This window comes from Polyergus mexicanus, unplaced genomic scaffold (genome assembly GCF_030449975.1).
Source record: "Polyergus mexicanus isolate NDT 795.1 unplaced genomic scaffold, iyPolMexi1.0 SCAF_6, whole genome shotgun sequence".
Classification (NCBI taxonomy): domain Eukaryota; kingdom Metazoa; phylum Arthropoda; class Insecta; order Hymenoptera; family Formicidae; genus Polyergus; species Polyergus mexicanus.
Window position 1 is genome coordinate 5415503 of NW_027223326.1, and position 21468 is coordinate 5436970.

A 21468-nucleotide genomic window follows, 5' to 3' on the forward strand; every position below is an offset into this window, starting at 1 on the left:
GATGCCACAAAGGATGTGTTTCTCTGCAGAAACAACGTATCAAATTAATATTTGGCTGAAAAATAATGGGTTTAACATCGAGTAGAGACAGAAAAAGAAGGAACCACGGCTGGGCCTTCCAGTACGGCACGACCACTATGTCATTTGAATCTTGACTCTCGATTTTTCTCAAGATTTTTAAAATCACAGAGAAGGGAGGGAAAGCATAAAAGAACCACCGTTTCCACTCCAATATAAAAGCATCAATGGCGATGGAGTCGGGATTTCTCTGCCATGACATGTATCGATGGCATTTCGTATTCGCCCTTGAGGCGAACAAATCAATCTGCAGGTGTCCAAAAATCGAATGATTTTTCGGAAGGCGTTAACGGAAAGCTTGAATTCTATTTCTGGCTGCAATCTCCGTGATTCGTAATCAGCTTCGACGTTCTCACTGGAGTGGATATACGATGCCATAATCAAAATTTCCCTCCGCTCATACCATTGTCAAATTTTCTTGGCAAGGAAACTAAGACCCTCAAAACGATTGTTCCTCATGCGGTTAATGTATGCAATCGCCGTTGTGTTATCCATGCGTAGTAAAATATTACTACGGCACCTGTCACTTACAAAGCATTAACCAAAATAATAGCATAAGCCAAAAAATGCGATCACCAGCTCTAATGCATTGATATGTAAATCCAAATCTTCAGCATTCCATTGCCTATGACAACGCTGATCTTTGTCAGAAAAAAATTTTTAGCTCATACGCAGGTTCGCTCATCGATGCGCTGGAACAAATACTCGTTTTCACTACGCAATATCTTCATCAAAATTTTCTGGTAGTCATCGTTGCATCAAAATTATTATGGTTGGCTTCCAACGAGTAAGATCTTTCCTTTTCGAAGCGTCTCACATGAATCATCCCGTACTTCAAAGCTGGACAACGAGAAACTAACGTGCCCACGAAAGCTGCAATTCTCTTATCGTACAACGTGTGATTTTACTAAATGTATTCAATAAATCCGGTTTATCATACTTTATTCTCCGATAATACTAATACTAATACTACTAAGAACGGAAGGCGGTCCTCAGCGAAGCTCCACCTACGGCACACAGACAAAGTCCATTGTGCCTCTCTGATAAGCGACCCCTTAGTTCAGGCCCAATCTTCTCCAAAAGAGGAGAGCCCTGCCTGGGAGATCACCCACCTGCTGGGGCTTCAGGAAAACAAAGCCCAGCAGTTCCAGTCTGACCCTGGCATAGGCTGGGCATAGGCTTGCACAGCACATGGAAGCTGGTTTCCTCCGGTGCGTCACATTTCCTGTAGTTGGGCCTCATACTGATGCCCAATTTCTGCAGACGGTAATTGAGAGTGCTATGCCCCGTGAGAATGCGAGTCACTAGTCCGGCCTCTCGTCTACTTAGCTTTTTGATGCTACTGGCGAGGCCCTCTCTCAGAGAATCTCCAAGGAGAGCCTTCGCCTGCCTGCATCCGGCCGTCCCCTTTCAGGAGGCCAAATGCTAGTTCCGCAGCCAGCGACCAATCTCCCCCTTGCCTAGGGTGAGGGATTCCGACCGCCGGCTCCGGTCCCACCAGTACAGTTTCCGAGTCAGCTCTAGCAAGCTGGTCGGCTGTCTCATTGCCCTTGATACCAGAGTGCCCAGGCATCCAGATCAGAGCAATCGTTGTCCCTCACAAGTTTTTCCAGGGTACCTCTGCATTCCTAGACCAGTTTGGAGATAATAATCGGAACACCAAGGACCCTCACACAGAGCTGTTTGATTGTCCGAGCAGATGCTGATGCGCTGGCTCCTCTTTTGGTTGGGGAAAAATCCTTGTGCACAACACAAGATTGCCACTATCTCCGCTTAGAAGACCGTGGCAAATTCATCGAGAGGGATGGATTCTTCTTCGGCAGTAAACGCCCGCCCCTGAGCCCAAGCCAATCCTGGATTTATCCGCAAAAAGAATGAGCCTATTCTTCAGCACCGGACCCTGCGATCTATCCTCCGGTAACTCTATGAACATTTTTTAAAATCAAGAATTAATCCTAAATATTTGCAACGCTGAATGGGGACTGTAAGATTCTTTTCTTTGTTAATTATAAACCCCAATTCTTGCAATAGCGTAGTAGTTTCGCGAATATTATTAACACATTTTTTGTATGATCATCCAATAACTAAAATATCGTCCAGATAAAAAACGGAAGTAAAACCCTGTTTTCTCAAATGCATTGCTACCAGTTTCAAGAGTTTTGTAAAAACGCACGGTGCCACATTCAGGCCAAAAGACAAACAGATGAATTCAAACAATTCGCCTTTGTACAAAAAACGCAGAAATTTTCCCTTAAAAGTTTTTCTCGATAGGTACGAGATAGTATACGTCCTTCAAATGTTGCTATAAAGTTATGGGAACTGATTAGCTTCTTTGCGACTTTCCAGTCTTCAATTGTAAAATGCTCTGCTGTGATAGACTCGTTAAGTTTTTTAAGATTCAGTATCAATCTATACGTTCCATCCGGCTTAGGAACCAAAAAAAGTTTGATAGAAATTAGCCCTGTGATGATGAGCATCTCTCAATCGCTCTCTTAACAATTAATTTATCAATTCGTTTCTCAATCAATGATTGCTCATGATCGGATCACGTGCGCTCTATCGGGAAACTCTCTTGGAGGTGATGTGAAGAAAATCTCGTAAACCTGAATCCATTTTCGGATAACAGAGTCGTTAGTCACCTTTGACCACGCGCTAAGGAGAAATTTTAGCCTACCAGCTGGTCTACCTATGTTTATCGACGCATTTATCGACGTTTCCTATACTGACAGATCGGCTCCGTGCGGTGAAATAATGTCCTCGCATCCAAGTTGCTGGACGATGACTTGCGTTGCCCGCCTGATGTCGCCTTTCGATTCTTGTATAATGACTGACGGGGCAGGCTCTTCGAGTTTTTTGCATTTCTCTGTGACTTGCTCTGCTGCAAGGGTTTTGCCGGAGGTTCCAAAACTTTTGATATTTTTTCAAGATGCTTAGCCGATTTAATCTTTTCCTCCAAATCGATACCGAATAGCCACTCATCGACCGACGTGTTTGAAAGCATGGTTTTCACAGATGAGTTTAGATTGGCTAGGATAATGCTTTTTCTAGCCAGAGACTCCTCTCTATGAATGGAGGCGAGAAGCCTATCACCGTCGTTTAAATTCTCGAGCAATTCGAGTTTTCGTGGGTCATCTGTTTTTAACGTGATCGAAATTGCTTTTCCCATGGCACTAAGCATGAAGCAATACGCTCTTTTTCGACGATGCGTTTATCTCTCTTAATCGCAGACTCTTGTACGGCGGCGATGATCTCTGCGTTTAATTTCGGGACAGAGATAAGAACACAATTCTCCGGAGTCGGATATTTTTCCAAAAGTGATTTGACTTCGTCTGGCGGAAGTCCTTTTCTTAAAATCTATGTCCAGCGAAGAGCTACATCTTTATGAACCGCAGTAGAGTCCTATATGATCAGAGAAGCGACATCGTTGCCCCTTCATGCTTCCCATGATCGCCATGTTGGTCCCGCAGTTGTCAATGTGTAATGTAAAATGTCCTTAAAATGTCTCAAAGATATTCAAAATGGTTTTTTTTTTTTTTTTTTATAAAATAACATTACAAATATACTTTTTTCTCACTTACGGTATGCCGGTTGCGATTAGTTTGCACGTAGTGAATCCTATGTGCAAACTAACCGCCAACATAGGACACGTTCACTTAACGACCACACGCTCGCGACCATTATCTGTCTTTGTTTAACTTTCGGTGAACAAAGATGAAATGATACGTGAGCGTTGCAGTTAAGTGGAACGGGCCCATGGCGGTCAGCTAATCAGCAAGCGGAACGCCATTGTCGCTTCTCTGATTATATAGGACTCTAAACCGCAGTAGCCGTTTTCTTGTTCAATTCGAGACTAGCTCCAATTACGCTTAAGATCTCGTGTTGAAGCTCGATTTCGTGCTCTAATACTAATTGTGAATCATCATTCGAAGACCTCGTTAGTGCTGCTCTGGATATCGTGTGTTCTGGAGGGTTGCCGGATGCGACTCCCAGAACTTGTGCTGCGCCGTCGTCCACGCTCGAGTTATGGTTGGCGAGGGTATTGTTTTGGCTAGTGCGTTTTACCCCAAGCACCTCTTGGGTGCTCGACGTCGTGTGTCTCGATAGAGATCGAGATGGCGCACGACTTCTAATTCTTGAACGTCTAGTTGACGAATAGCTCGATGAGGAACGAGCTGGTGAGCACCTCGACGAATATCGAAACGGTGAGCGTCCTCGACTTTTTGCTAAAAGTTCTTCAAGAAACGCGGAAAAGGCGATAACAAAACAGACATACGACGATTTCCTATCGTTATCGCGGAACACGCATTGTGGCTCGCTCCCAGTGTATTGAATAAAGCTTTCATCAAATTAACATATACGTGAGTTTATCATCTCAACCCTTTCCTCCAGCGGATCTACGGATTCGCGCTACACATAGCTTCTCTTTGAGCGTTCTTCGATAGATTCGGGCGATCTCGGCGAGGTCGACTCCCGAACAAGTATTAATATATAATATAATAATAACATATATTAATATGTTAAAACATATAGGTAAATTTAAATTAATTTATTATATTAAAGATTTTTTTGGACAGAAATTACTGAATAAATGAAAATCGAACAATTATTTGTCCGATTTTCCAAAAATCAATTTAATATCCGAATTCCCTGTATGGGAATCATGTCAAAAATTGAATTGATAAAAATAGATATATTACAATATTATTAGCGGCATTTTGCAGACTTTATACACACTCATAACAAAAACTTGAATACAAGTATAGATAGTGAATAACGCGCCGCGTAGCGGTAAGCAACTGAGCTATACTATTTTAAATAATAGTTAATTTGCAGATTCTGTTCAGTTTTTGCTGCCAATCTGCCGTCAGATTCTGCACACCAGATCTTGCTCAGTTTCTGCCGATAATCTAATGTCAGTCATGTCAGCAAGCTTTGGTCGGTTTTTGATTTCAATTTGCTATCAAATTATGTCAGCAGATTTTGTTACATTTCTGCTGGCATTGTGGTGACATCATCAAATAAAACAAATCTTGTATCAAATTTGCATTCGTCTTGTCAACAAAATCTTTAGCAAGTTTTCATAAAATTTGTTTTTAACAGACGTAGCTATCTGGGATGACATATTCCTGTAATGTCTTTGCAATATTATATTGCAACTTGCAAGGTTGTAACATTGCGATGAAATTGAAATATTCTATGCTATATGGATATAGTGCAGCACAAGCTTTTGTATGGTTTCATCAAAGTACGATGCCGCCAAATGGAATCTCTACTAATTTCTAACACTGTTCATCAGCTTTTTGTTGCTCTCAAATCGTTGCATTCTTAAACACACTTTATATGTGTGATGAAAATCACTTGGTGAATCACGTATGAACAGGTGAAAATCACTTGGTACAATATCCGAATTATAGAGTGGTCGAAAAACGAAAGCAGTGCAATGAAAGTTCAACCATCCACCTTACCCGGATTTTGCACCAAGTGATTTTCATCTGTTCACACATATGAAAGGGTATAGTTAGGAACGCAGCGATTCGAGAGCAACGAGAAGTTGAGAAGCAGTGCTAGGAGTTGGCTGAGATTCCAATTTGGCGGCATCGTATTTTGATGAAACCATACAAAAGCTTGTGCCGCGTTATGACAAATGCCTCAATTTGGGTGGCAATTACGAAAAGTGTACTGTGTATACGTGTGTGTACGTATATACTGTAAAGTAACTTTTGAGTATAATAAAATGTTTTTTCTGTTTCTTATTTTATTTTGCTAGCCTACTGGAGGTTGATTTCCGAATAACTCTCGTACATGTACAAAAACGATATTCTATTTTTATCTCAGGCATTTTCACCAAGCAACAAGTATGTCGTATCGGTCGGCTCGCAGCACGACATGATCGTCAACGTTTGGGATTGGCGGAACAACGTTAAAGTAGCATCCAATAAAGTTTCGAGCAAAGTAAAAGCTGTTTGCTTCGCGGAAAATGGCAATTATTTCGTCACCGTGGGTAACAGACACGTCAAGTTTTGGTACTTGGAATATTCTCGCAGTAGCAAGGTAACTTCTAACAATAACTTTTGCGATATAAAACCGATCTTTTTCTTTTTTTTTCTTTGCGCAATAGAGACATAGCATTCTAGCATAATATTTTGTTGCGCAGTACAAGGAACCTGTGCCTTTGATGGGCCGATCTGCCATATTAGGGGAACAAAGAAATAACGATTTCGTTGATGTAGCTTGCGGCAAGGGGGAAATGGCGGATTCTACGTATGTGATTACCAAAACGGGCCTGTTGTGTGAATTTAATAATAGGAGGCTTTTGGACAAATGGGTCGAACTCCGAGTAAGTTATTCTGGATGATTAAAATTGTTTTTATACAGTTACGTCGATTGGATTGAAGCAAAAAGAAAAGAATAGAATATAATCAATCTATTTTAAGTTTATCTATACGAATGAGAACAACTTTTCATATACTCTTTTTCTCTCTCTCTCTCTCTCTCTCTCTCTCTCTCTCTCTTTCTCTCTCTACTTTTTCAGACAAGCAGTGCTAATTGCATGACGGTTGGAGATAAATATATTTTTATCGGATGCGCTGAAGGAATTGTGAGATGTTTTAGTCCTAGTACGCTTCAATTTATTACAACACTTCCGCGGACGCATTATTTGGGAGTTGATGTCGCGCAAGGATTGTCTATCAGGTTTAGCATATTTCTTCAATTCTGTGGTGTGTGTTTCATACGCAAAACTTATGAATATCTTTATATTTGTTTTTTTTAGTCATATGTCTCAACATCCACTTAACGCGAGATATCCAGATACGATTGCGTTGGCATTCGATGAACGAAACAACAAGCTAACCTGCATCTACAATGACCATAGTATCTATGTTTGGGACGTGAAAGATATTAGACGGGTCGGCAAGTCGCACTCATTCTTATACCACTCGGCTTGCATTTGGGGTGTCGAGATGTATCCAACCGGTCCAGACTCTGTTGGCGCTATGCCGCTTGGAAGTTTCATCACTTGCTCTAGTGATGACACAATAAGGATTTGGAATTTGGAGAAAGATATCTCGCCAAATAATATGTTGTATAAACGAAACATTTACAGCAACGTCAGTATATAGGCGCGCGCCTCTTATTCTTTTTCGCAATATATAACAGAATAAGACGCAATTATATAAAGCCGATATGTTATTTCACAATACTTTTCTTTTTTTTTTATCAACAGGAATTGCTCCAAGTCTTATATGTGGATCCAGAGTTGACTTATCTGAAAGATCTAGACTTAGCTGCCGCAGGATCCGAAAAAAGCGACGCGTCTTATGATGGTCGTAATGGCGTAAGATCTATAAGAGTCAGTCCTGACGGCAAACACCTTGCCTCCGGCGATAGGTAAAATAAAAGAAAGAATATAGTTAATACAGAGTAAAACAGTTAAATATATACAGAATGGGAAATCAAAACGCTCTATTTAGATAGCTATGGATTTTGGAAAAAAATGTTTTAGACAAAATCATAGGTATGATGTGTATTTAGTTTTGCAATTGTATCATTTTGACCTTGGATCACTTTATGAAAGTCGTATGAAGATCATTTTGAATTTTTTAAAATAAAGACTTTTATTTTTATTGCATATTTTTGTAGATGATGTCAAGACGTTTTCAAAATGTATTATTAAATTCTCTTTTATTAAGAAGTTTTTGAGTTGCGAACCATGGAATTTACGATTTCGCTGGCGTTAGCATAATCCAAGTTTAAAATGACATAACTGCTAATTAGAATGCATTGTATCCTTTTGTCTTTTAAACATTTTTTTTTCTCTCGAATCTATAGTTTTTGAAATTAAAGCGTTTCGTTACTATTCCTTCGTCCTCCTCTGTGTATACAAACATATACTATACATATTGTATATCTGATCAAAAAGAAACAGGTAAAATAACAGAAAAAAGATATAAGAAATATAACATATGTATATTATTCTTATAGATCCGGCAACATCAGAATTCATGATGTGTCTTCATTAGAAGAACTGTGTTTAATAGAGGCGCATGATGCCGAAGTGCTGTGTTTAGAATATTCGAAATTTTCACAATACTCGGTAAATGTCCCTAGGCTATTGGCAAGTGCGTCGCGAGATCGATTAATTCACGTTTTTAGCGTGGATCAGGGATACAATTTCTTGCAAACGCTCGACGATCACAGTTCATCCATTACTGCTGTCAGATTCTTTAATCAATCAAATCAGGACAATCAAATACAAATGGTATCCTGTGGCGCCGATAAGAGTATTATTTTTAGACAACTGCAATCGGTAAACAACTTGATTTCATAATCGATGATCAGTTTTGATTTGTTTGTTAAAATAATATGATTAGCTTCCGTATTTGTGTAGACACCAGGTGGAATGCCACAATTCGCAAGAGACCATAACGCTCAAGGAAAAACTACTCTGTATGACATGGAGGTCGATTCCGGGCAAAAGCACGTTTTAACTGCGTGTCAAGATAGAAATATTAGAGTTTACAATGTCACAACGGGTAAACACAATAAAACTTTTAAAGGCTCCGTTAGCGATGATGGCTCACTAATCAAAGTCGTTCTAGGTAAGATAGTTTACAGCTCATCATATCGCTGCTTTATTATAATATTGTAAAATTCTTTAACACAGGAAAATCAATATTGTATTGAAATAATAATGAAATTAATAAACATTAATACCTAATAAAATAAAACTACAGAATATAGACTCCATAACTTTTGCTTCAAGAGGCTCAAAAAGTAAAAAATTCTTGAAAAATAATGTCTATAGAATCTTTCCTCCTATTATAGCGCGAAACTGTTCAATCGTCATACATTTGCGCGAAATAGTTATGCATAGTTGCATAAGCAAAGCCGTCAGCACTTGCGAGAATAATTCAACATATGTATATAAGTGTGCTGCGCACAGTCATGTAATCTGTTTATTATGACATAGAAATAATATATTAGTGTTGGTGAAAGTACATGTGAAGGAGAAATCAAAGTAATGAAACCATAACTTATATGGAAGCTCTACTGTAATATATTTATTTGTTTTTTAGAATCATATTTTTACATTAAAGAAATGAATTAAATTATCATTAAAATAATAAATGACTTAAATTTATAATGTTTTTAAATCTCGCTGTTTAAAAATATTTCATTTATGTTGAAGTAGAACAGCAATATTCATACTGAGTGATTTTGATCTACAAATGTTCTATTTAACATATTTTCAGATGCGTCCGGTATTTACGTAGCTACCTCATGTACAGACAAAACACTTTGCGTATATGATTATTACAGCGGTGAATGTATGGCTACTATGGTCGGTCATTCAGAATTGGTGACAGGTTTACGTTTCAGTTCGGACTGTCGTCACCTCGTATCTGCGAGCGGCGATGGTTGTGTGTTCATATGGCGCGTGCCACACGATATGGTTGTAACTATGCAAGCTCGTCTGGCTCAACAAGCGATGCGCGCTGGCAAGTGAGTACTTTTCTTTTTTCTCTTTTCTTTATTGTTTAAATCTTATTAAATTTTATTGATTTAAATGAAAATCGCAATTTTGAATAAAATCTGAATTTTGGGTGCTTTCCAGCAACGTACACAAGCAACATTGTGTAACACAATGTACGACTCAGTGCTTTCCAACTACGACACAAGTCGACGCAATCGTACACAGCTAAAATAATGTGTTCGACTGTGTCGTCACTCAATTAATTAATAAAACTTACAAATTCTGTTAATAAGATAAAATTGTAACTATATTACATTTAATTTACATAATTTGATCTGTTTTTAATTTCTTCTCTACATATTTGATAAATAAGTTAATAATTCATAAAAAATTTTTGTTGAAAAATATTAACTTTTACAGCGAAAATATCTTCTGCGAGTTTAAATTATTATTACAAATCGTTGATCTTCTTTATGGTTGCTCAAATCGTTATATATACATATATTGAGCATATAGATCGAAAACAGCGTTCCAGCTACAAGTCGACATTGTATAACACTGTGTCATGCAGTGTATCACTGTGTTCCGTAACTGGAAAGTACCCATTATCGAATGTGTTGTATTATTCACAGGAGACTGTCTCAGGCCAACGTTGGTAGTATCGATGTACAATTGGACAAAGAAACTTTTGGAACACCACCACCGGATTTCCTTGATCCCAACGCGAATCCGCCTCAAGGTATCGGCATGGATTACAGATTTAGTGTGGGTCAATTGCCACTATGGGCGAAGAAACAAATAAATACCACAAGTACTGATGATAGCGCGGTATTTGACTTGAACGTTAGATCCCTCAATGTTGATCTACCCAAAGGAAGATGGGCACAAAGAGTTCAAGAGAGCGACGGTATCACTGTAAAGTCCGTCTATGACAGTGATGAAGTTATACCGTTTCCTCCGTCTCGTACTGCTATTGATTCGGATGCCGGTGGCGGTGGTGGTGGTTCGAAGGATAGTTCTATTGACAGCGGCACGGAAACGAAATGTAGCAGCGAATATCGCCGAGAAACAACAATTAGTAAAAGGGTTGGTATAAAGTATGTTTTTAATTAAATGTGCAAATTATTTGATTTTTTGGCGTTTATTAATCATATTCTCGATAATTATCACACATGCTCAGTCGAAGACATAATAATATAGAATATAAATCGTTAATATAGATGCTTATAAAATTAATAAGAAGTGTATGCGTTAGTGATTGCATAACTGAACATTGATCGCTAACCTATAAATATTATAAAATAAAATATAATATTACTATTTTTTTAATTTAGGAACAAAATATTAACATTTACGATTACGATTTTAGGAAGAGAGAGAAAACGTATTCCAACCTGATCCCGAAAGTTATAAAGAGATAGAAAATGACACAAAACAGGTACTAACTAAATTATTAACATTAATATCAGTTAATCGCATGCGTTATCGTTTTTCTAATTTTCATTGATAACAGGCCTGTTACTTATGGATTATTTTATTTTGCTCTTATCTTTTTTTTTTTAATTTAAATTGGTCTTTAATTCATCATCACATATTTATGTTTTGCTAAATATATTTTATTTCGACTGCTGGTATAGATAATTGATGATAAGATAACAATAAGAAACAATATCACGGAATTAACACGTCAATCAAGGAGTCGTCACCACACCGACGATAGTAGTCTTGGCAGTTTTAAATTTGAGGTATAACATCTTAAACGTAAAATGTTATCAGAAATCATTGTTTAAAAAGATAACCTTTTTACGAAATAATTTATAAAACTGTTTTTTAAAATATAACACAATGCATCATATATTTTGTAAATAACATATTTCTGCTGATATCATGATTTTAATTATTATTTTACTGATTATCGCTTATGTATCATCTATATTTTTGTTAATTGTTATGTTTGTTATCAATAATGATTTCCATATTCTTATCAAAAAATATTGTGTCATTCAGGATCATGAGAGCACTGAACATGATGGGGATGTTGAAGATTATTCCGAAGGGGAAAATGGAACAACTGGTTCTGAGAAATCACATCATAGATTAATATATTATCCTCCATCAGAAGATATTATATCAAATCAATTCACTGTTAACGCAATAGATGTTGAAGAGCTTCGAAGGTTTTATTCTTGATTTTTTAACATATTTTTTTTTTAGGATAGTAGTATAAGTATCTTGTAAAATAATACAAAGTATTTTTTGAATGCACAGATCGCAAAGGCGACAAAAAAGATTAAAGAACGCAGAGAATAGTCGGACGAGCGAATTGACCGCGTCTGGAAGCCAGGATGAGTCTGACTCGGAAGGCGGTGCATCAACTCCTAGCGGTGAAAGAAATCCTCTATCTATATTGTCTGAGGCTAGTTCAGAAGGTTTTGATCAGCTTGCTAAACAGAATCATAGAGAAAAATATTTGAAAAATGCCTTCGAGTCACTTAGTGGAGCAGAGGAGCCTTTGAATCGTATAAAAACGACGAGTATTAGTTCCCAATTTCATGGAAGGTAAAATAAAATTTAATTGTGATTAAAATAAGATTTAACGAAGATTTGATATTTTATGATACTGATTGTGTTTAATATTTTCTAATTATCGATTAAATTGGACTATTGCAGACTTAGTGGCAGTGAAGGTACCACAATACGCAATGCAACAGTAGTTAATGCAACCAAACACGCAAGAGGCGATATCGATGTAGTGAAGAAACGAGAAGAGTTGCAAAGGAGGATAGAAGAAACAAGAAGAAAATTGCAAAGTGTAAGTAACAATTTCTTTTTTGCATAAGAAAAACGAGATTTAGCACAAGATTTTTAGTAAAACTTGAAAAACGAAATTTAGCATAAGATTTTTAGTAAAACTTGATTATTATGTCTACAGGTCGGCTACAGATCATCATTGAAATCCAGCCAGAGTATATCCGATTTGAGCAGCCATATACAAGCGAAGCATCATCGTTCGAGGCTCAGCACAGGTAACAGATTCGGTCAAAAAAACCAGTTTTCAAAACCGACTAATCCCTGCAAACCTCTGCTAAATCCAAAGTCCACATTTAAACCTCAACAACTTACTAATAAGGTTCAAGGTATAGGGAATGCATTGCCTAAACTAGAGGTACCAAATGAAAACTACTTATCAAAAAATAAAACTATGTTATGTATTGATAAGAAAACAAAATCAAGTCATAGCCGTCCAATAACATTGACATTAAAGAAAACTGAAAAGTATAAGTTGTCTTTGAATAAGGCTAATCAATCTTTACCCGAATCTCCTGTATGCGAGGAATTGAAACTACTGAAAGAACAATGTAAGAAGACTGCAACTCGGTTTGCGAGATTTGCTCAAAAGAGGAGATCTTGCAGCTACTTTATTGATCTGGATGAGGACATGGAGAACATCGCGAAATCCATTGAAAGTTTACCAGCTATGAACGACCATAATATGGAAAATCTCAACGAAACCATGGACGATGCGGAAGAAAACGGCAATTTCAGCGACGATTCCTTGGAGGGGGATTTCAAGAATCCACCTCGACGTTGCATTAGTGACTATCAGATAAACATTCATATGGACGATCATAGAAATCATTCAAATTATCAGAATTCCCAAAAGAAAATTTTAACGGGCTCTCAGGAAAGTATACTTTCAGATGCCTCTATTGAGTCATTCTCCAAAGAAAGTGTCGAGATAGATTATAATTATTACGATCACGATAGACACTCAAGTGCGAGCTTCTTTTTATCCCGACGTAAGATGCAAGCGGGCAGAAGTCAGGAGAGTATATTGACCGATGAATCGGATTATCAGATATTTCCATTGCGCGAGAACACCGCTCATCAAAGCACAGAAAGTGTGTTAACTGATGATTCCGATTCTCTGGTGAAATCTGCACCTTTGGAAATGTTGTTCAATTCGCATTACAAACGAAAGAGGCAGAACTCCGAAACTTGTAGCGACAATCCCAATAATGTTATAAGAGCTGCTGTAGATAATGCGCGAAGTTCTGTTAATGAGAATACATTGTGCAGAACAGTATTTAGATCAAAATCCTTACAAGACACCAGAATTAACAAAATAAAGAACGACATAAATTTTATAGAAAATAACGCATCACCGGAAACTCACGTTTATTATGAATCTAATTTTGACAACGAACATAAGAGAAATGTAGATCCGGCAATTTATGACAAATTAGAACCGATCTCGCGTAGTAATAGCTTGAAAGTGCCTATGAAACCAGAATCGATGATGATTATGAATAACTTTGTTGCTCATAAACCACCAAAACCTAAAAAAAATTTATCTCGTACTCAGAGTATGCGTAACAGAATTAAACCAAGCTGGAAATGCATTGATACGCCATCTTTATCATCTACTGTAAAAAACGCCGTCGATTCCGATAATTATGTAGTGTTTCCCAGAAATTCATCTTATTCAGAATACCGAGTTACGCGAAGTGATTCAGAAATTAAACAAGATTCGATTAATACGGGGGCATTGAAGCAAGTTTTACAATCTGCAAACTACACACAAAAATCTGATAACAATAAAGACAGTAGATATAAGTTTTACAGCTTACAAGCTCATTGCACTGATAACAACGTTATGTTGCAAGATAAACTTGTACATGATAGGAACGATTCTTCGCATTTAATAAAGAATCATTATTTAGGAAAAATTCATGATACAATCGAGAAACAAAGTAAACCTTCCGATAAGAAACAAAACTGCTTTGAAAATGAAATTCCAACGAAAGATACGGAAACTTATGACTCGTTAGAGCCTAATGGGGCTTCCTGCGATTTGCAAATGATGGAACTGCAGTTCGATGGTTCAAATTTACAATCTGCCAACAAACGAATTGACAATCTGGATGCGAACATGGACGTCAGAATAACTCGCGCCATTGAGGGTACTGTGAAGTTACTTTCGAAAGAATTTGAAAATCTAATGAGACAAAAACAATACTTCATAAAGGACAAATGTTCGCGATTGATACAATGTCAAGATAGGAGCGAGAACTTCGCTAAATTGCAAGCCGAACGAGAGAATAAGTTTTTTGTTAATAAACGCGATGTACGCCCACGTTCATGTGGCGAGGACTGCGATTATATCGATGCATCAGTGACGGACAGATCGCTAATGGAAAGCGGCTCCTCCACGTCTGCCTCAAGTTGTACTAATTCACCAAAGAGAATGTGGCCGCCCGCGTCGCGATGTCAGAGTCACATGAAGTGGACAAAAACTTTGCCGACGATCAATCAAGCTATTCTTCCTACAAAACATCCGTATGCAGGTATTGAGCAAATAGAGAATGCTTGCGTGTATTTTTACATGTTATTAAATATTAGTATATATATGAAAATCGATAGAGAATTTATGTCACGATTACGAGTGCACTATTAAATCGCATTAGCACGTTATACCATTACAAAAGAAATATCTCTGTTGTATTTATATACGCATACATCTTATCTGTGTGAATGTAAATATAATACAATTATTATATCCAATTTTATTTCAAGGAAACAACAACATACTTTTCAGTTTTAATGCCTTTAGTCGCCAAAATTTAGCTTTAGTAATATTGTTATTATTTTCATTTGGCACGAAATGCAACTGCATGCTTTTCTTATTAAATATCATATTATCCTTATCTTTTTCTCCTTTATCACTATTCTTTTTTTCTATCAATCGTTATTTTATATTTTTTGCACATTTGTGCAAGAAGCTCGATATTAAATAGCAATCTCTGTTTAGCGTTAATTCAAAAAAATTTGCAAAACTAGAATTACGCCTTGAATTTTAGCGTTTTATAATAAAAATTAGAATATATTATATATATATATATATATATATATATATATATATATATATATATATATATATATATGCGACGCGATAGCGTCCCTACGCCAAATTTTAAATATCTTAATAAAATCTTGTTTGTTTTTATATTCTTATATATCATGCATCAATAAAGTAACAATAAAAGTCAGTGGTTTTTATATCGCAGTTTATTTAAGAATTTAGGAAGCAAGTTTGATATTTGAATGAAAAAAAAAAGAAATGCCCTGCTTAAAAGATCCGATAGAAAAGATAAAAAATATCTGTAATTAAATCGTGTTTCTGGTTCGTAATATAGCAGATTTCTTATATAATATGTTTGATGAGTTTTCTATCTTTTCTTCTATATTATTTAGCACATAGCGTACTTATCTTTTTTAATCAATATTTATTTTAATCATGTTTTTATTACTTTACGCATATGGAAAGATTTATCAATAACATGTGTAATTTTTTTAATAAAATATATTATATTATAAATAAAATATTATATTATATTCAGGGTTGGGAAAGTTACTTTATAAAAGTAACTCGTTACCGTTACTCGTTACTAATTTTAAAAAGTAACTCGTTACCGTTACAGTTACTAAAAAGTAACGAGTCGTTACAATTTCCGTTACTTTTTTACAATACAAACTAATAAATTATTTTGCATAAGAAAAACTTTTAAAAAATTGTAAGCAAGATTTCATTCAAGGTTTATTACAAAATAAATGATTAAATTTTATCGAAATACTTTATTAATTTTTAATAAAATTTGTTGCTCCATAGTATCATCATTTAAATGCCCTCTTTGTGGTGTTAATACAGAGCCACCGATGCTAAACATTCTTTCTACAGATGCACTGCTTGGTAGAGCTGTATTATATTTAATAAAAAGTTTTTTAAGTTTTGGATAGTCGTTTAACATTTCTATATTACAATTATTTGATTTTAAAAACCGTTGCAATTCTTCTTCTTCAGATTCATTTTGCACCGTTTTTTGCTCAAAAATGAAAAAATTATCGTGATCGTCAGATTTTCCAGCTTTTGAAGAATTTTCAGTTGATCGGATTCCCAATAAATCCTCCAAGTAATTTTCAGCACGTTTTCTTTTTTCTTCGGTTAACCAGTATAACTTAAATTTTGGATGTAAACATGCTGCTATTATTAATTCTTTTGTTTCAAATATTGTAAGAAATCTAAAATCAAATATAGTAAATTAAGCGACATTGTTTGTTTTATTGAAATTAATACTTTTGAATCAATAGTTTAAAATAAAATAATATTTTTCAATTAAATCCTTATTTAAAATTAAATAACATATGTATTAATCAAATTAATAAGTTACTTTTTATTTAAACCTTGCTGAATAGCTTCAACTAATGAATTGCAATCTATAAGGTCAGATTTATTGAGATTTTCTAATTTTCGTTGCAAGGTACTTAGAACTGGTAGTAAATGAGAGCTCTGCTTTTCCGAAAAGATAAAGCTCTCATTGGATATCGCGCGTCGCGTCATCGCACTGGTCTGCAAGAGCCATAAGTTGATCAATCACATTCAAGCATTTTTACAACATAATAAGAATGCTAATTGGTCGATTTGCTTACGGCTTTACGGTTAAGATAAAAATTTTATCACGCACAATAGCAAGAATAATATCTTAAATAAATCAAAAAATTTGAAAAAAATAACGATAAAAGTAACTGTTAAATTCGTTACTCGTTACCGAAAAATGTAACGAAGTTACTTTTTCCGTTACAAATAAAATTTGTAACGCCATTACCGTTACAGTTACCGAAAAAAAGTAACTGTAACGGTAACGGCGTTACAAGTAACGCGTTACTTCCCAACCCTGATTATATTATATTAAATATTATATTATATCATATCATTTTCAAATATTTTTTTGACATTCTTCTCCAAGAATTGCGTAGAAAAGCATAATTTTTGTATTTATATGTACGTGTGTGTACCATATATACAGGATGAGGCATCTAAAATAGACCACTTAAATAACTTGGGTGCTTTTGGCAATAGAAAAATATTATGAAAGTTGTACGGTATCAAGAGAGCCATAATATGCTAGTAATAATTTTTCCGTGGGTAGAGGCGCTTTGGAGATTTCAAGGTCACTTCCGTTTTTTTAAATGGAGACCCCCATTTCTTATTGCATATTCTTGTAATTTATGTCGAGAGCTTTTCGAAACATTATAACGAAATATTTTTTCATTAAGTATTTTTCGAGATATTTTATATCTTATTCTGACATATTTTGATATAAAATATCTCGTAACATATTTAGCTTTCGATAATCTTACCATAATATTTTTATATGCAGAATATTTTATATTTTTATGTACAGAATAATGAGATGAATCAATTGATGTAAAAAAAACAAATAATTGTTTTTTAAAAAATTCATTGTAAATAAATATATATTTTTTCTTAAAAACAATTATTTTCTTTATACCAATTGATTTGTCTCATTATTCTCTATATAAAAGTATTGGTAAGATTATCGAAAACTAAATATTTCAGGAGATATTTTATATTTTATACTTTATACCAAAATATGTTGAATATGTGAAAATAAGATAACTAACTTGAAAAATATTTCATATATAGCGTTTTAAAAAGATCTCAAGATAAGCTACAAGAATATGTAATGAAAAATGGGGGTCTCCATTTAAAAAAATGGAAGTGATCTTGAAATTTCCGAAGCCTCTCTACCCACTGAAAAATTATTACTAGCATATTATGGCTTTCTTGATACTGTACAACTTCTGCAATTATATAATATTTTTCTATCGCCAAAAGTAACCGAATTATTTAAATGATCTATTTTAGATACCTCACCCTATATATACTCAGCAAAGCCTGTTCGAACAGATTTTACCAACCGTCTGCTACAAATTTTTGTCAGCAGAAAGATTGCAGATTGTATACAAAATCTGTTATGTCAAATAATGATAACAGAATGTCAGCAGAAATATTACAGAACCTGCTGACATAATTTGACAGCAGATCAGTAGCAGAAACCGAACAGGATTTGCACAGAATTATCATAGCAGATTGGCAGCAGAAACCAAGCAAGATCTACGCAATGCAGTTTGATGCCAGATTAATGGCAGAAACCGCGCAAGATCTGCACGTGCGCAATCTGACAACAAATTGGCAACAGAAATCGAGTAGAATATGCAGCTTTTAGCTGTTTATTGAAATAATATATTTTATTCGCTTACCGCTATGCGGCGCATTATTCACTTTGTATACTCGTATTCAAGTTCTTGTCATGAGCATATATAAAGCCTGCAAAATGGGGCTAATAATATATGTAATTATTTCTATCAGTTTAATTTTTGATATGGTTCCCGTACAGGGGAATTCAGATATTGAACTGATGTTTGGGAAATCGGACAGATAAATATCCGATTTTCACTTATTCGGTCAATTTCTGTCCGAATAAGTAAAAATATTTCGTTATTATCTATTTAAGATATAAAAAATAGAAATTAACTTCTATTGTATATAAATAAAATCTTTAATTTTATAAATTAAATTATTTAAATTTTTTTATATATTGTATATTATATTAATATATGTTATTAATATTATATACTTATATTTATATGTTATTAATACAAACTCAGCAAATGACGTCCCGTGAATGTGACATATCAATTATTGATGTCATTTTCGAATCTTATGAGACATAATTTAGGACGTTTAATTGGTCATTTTGTGACCAAAATTTACATACATTGTATATCTCATTTATCTTTTAAGCGAAACGTGCAATATAAATTAATGAAGCATTTAAATGGAATAGCAGAGCATTTAAATGTATTATTAATTTACATTGCTCATTTGCTTTACATAATAAATGAAGTATACCATATATGTAATATATATTTATTTTATTGGGACAAAAAATATTAAATTTTGGTCACAAAATGACCAATTATAGACGTCCTAAGTTAGGTTTCACGAGACTCGAAAATGACGTCAATAGTCGATATGTCACATTTACGAGACGTCATTTTCTGATGTTTGTATTAATAACAAATAAATATATTTAATGTAATATGTATATATAGAAAAATTAAATAATTTAAAATTATAGCTTTTGTTTATATGAAAGTTAATTTCTATTTTATATCTTAAGTAGATGATAACGAAATATTTTTACTTATTTAGACAGAAATTATCCGAATAAGTGAAAATCGGACATTTATTTGTACGATTTTCCAAAAATCAGTTCAATACTTCAGTTCCCCTGTACGGGAATTGTATTAGAAATTAAACTGATAGGGGGGGGAATAATTACATATGTTATTAGCCGCATTTTGCAAACTTTGTATACGTTCATGACGAGAACTTGAATAAACGGTAAGCGGTAAGCGAATAAACTATACTATTTCAATAAACTATATAAATGGCTAAAAGCTGCAGATTCTGCTCGATTTCTACTGCCAATCTGACAGCAAATTGCGTTGCGCAGATTCTGCTCAGTTCCTGCTGCTAATCTGCTATGATAATTTTGTGCAAATCCTGCTCGGTTTCTGTTACTGATCTGCTGTCAAATTATGTCAGCAGGTTTTGTAATATTTCTGCTGACATTCTGCTATCATTATCTGATATAACAGATTTTGTATACAATCTGCAGTCTTTCTGCTGACAAAAATTTGTAGCAGACGTTTGACAAAATCTGTTCGAACAGGCTTTGCTGACTGAGTATATATATATAAGTAAATTATGCTAATTATAATTTGGACCGTTTTTCGTGTGATAGCCCAGATAGCAATTTGATAGCAAATTGTCGCCAAATTGGCCTCAAATTCGGTCAAAACTTGGTAACAAATTCGGTAACATCTGTGTCCGCAATAAGCTCGTGTTTTGCCAGCAAAGTCTGTAAACATAACCTGACAGCAAATTGATGGAAAAAACCGAGCAAAACTTGCTGACATGACTTGATATCAAATTGGCGGCAGAAATCGAACAAGATCTGCGCAGGGCAATCTGACGCCAGATTGGCAGCAAAAACTGAACAAAATCTGCAGTTTTTAGCTATTTATATAAAACGATACATTTATAAGTGGATTTAAAATCTCAATCTTAAATAGCAAAGTGACGATAAATTTGGGTCACGAAATGACTAATTAGACGTCCTAAATTAGCTCTCATGAGACCAGAAAATGACGTCAAATGTTACATCCACGGAAAATCATTTTCTGATGTTCTTTTAACGGTAAAAATAAGACCAATTACAGTATTAATATATAATAATAACATATATTAATATGTTAAAACATATAGGTAAATTTAAATAATAATTTATTTTATTATATTAAAGATTTTTTCAGGCAGAAATTGTTCGAATAAGTAAAAATCGAATAATTATTTGCCCGATTTTCCAAAAATCAGTTCAATATCCGAATTCCCTGTATGGGAATCTTGTCAAAAATTGAACTGATAAAGATAGATATATTACTAGCGGCATTTTGCAGACTTTATAATATACTCATGACAAAAACTTGAATACGCGGGTGTAGATAGTGAATAACGCGCCGCGTAGCGGTAAGCAACTGAGCTATACTATTTTAAATAATAGTTAATTTGCAGATTCTGTTCAGTTTTTGTTGCTAATCTGCCGTCAGATTCTGCATGCCAGATCTTGCTCAGTTTCTGCCGACAATCTAATGTCAGTCATGTCAGCAAGTTTCGCTCAGTTTTTGTCTTCAATTTGCTATCAGAATTTGTTACACAGACCTTGCTTGATTTTTGGTACCAATTTGCTATCAAACTACACAGATCTTGCTCAGTTTTTGGCATCAATTTGCTCTCAAGTTATATTAGTAGGTTTACTCGCGTTCTGCCGCCGATTTGCTATCAAATTATATGACCAGATTTTGTTACATTTTTACTGGCATTGTGATGACATCATCGGATAAAACAAATCTTGTATCAAATTTGCATTCGTCTTGTCAACAAAATCTGCAGCAAGTTTTCATAAAATTTGTTTTTGGCAAACTTG

General features: G+C 34.9%; 1 protein-coding gene across 10 annotated transcripts in view; it reads left to right on the top strand.

The window, feature by feature from the left end:
* Positions 1–21468, top strand: part of Wdr62 (WD repeat domain 62) — a 135535-nt gene that overhangs the window by 51775 nt on the left and 62292 nt on the right. For 7 of the 10 annotated variants that reach the window (XM_070297888.1, XM_070297883.1, XM_070297884.1 and 4 more), the window contains exons 5-19: positions 5914–6129; positions 6233–6415; positions 6611–6771; positions 6851–7187; positions 7304–7467; positions 8062–8386; positions 8468–8678; positions 9333–9582; positions 10186–10639; positions 10923–10991; positions 11191–11298; positions 11561–11730; positions 11822–12112; positions 12224–12365; positions 12486–14901. In XM_070297888.1, coding sequence (XP_070153989.1) covers positions 5914–6129; positions 6233–6415; positions 6611–6771; positions 6851–7187; positions 7304–7467; positions 8062–8386; positions 8468–8678; positions 9333–9582; positions 10186–10639; positions 10923–10991; positions 11191–11298; positions 11561–11730; positions 11822–12112; positions 12224–12365; positions 12486–14901 — 5497 coding nt within the window. The remainder of the gene's footprint in view (positions 1–5913; positions 6130–6232; positions 6416–6610; positions 6772–6850; positions 7188–7303; positions 7468–8061; positions 8387–8467; positions 8679–9332; positions 9583–10185; positions 10640–10922; positions 10992–11190; positions 11299–11560; positions 11731–11821; positions 12113–12223; positions 12366–12485; positions 14902–21468) is intronic. The other 3 variants (XM_070297891.1, XM_070297893.1, XM_070297894.1) reach the window with 1 other exon arrangement.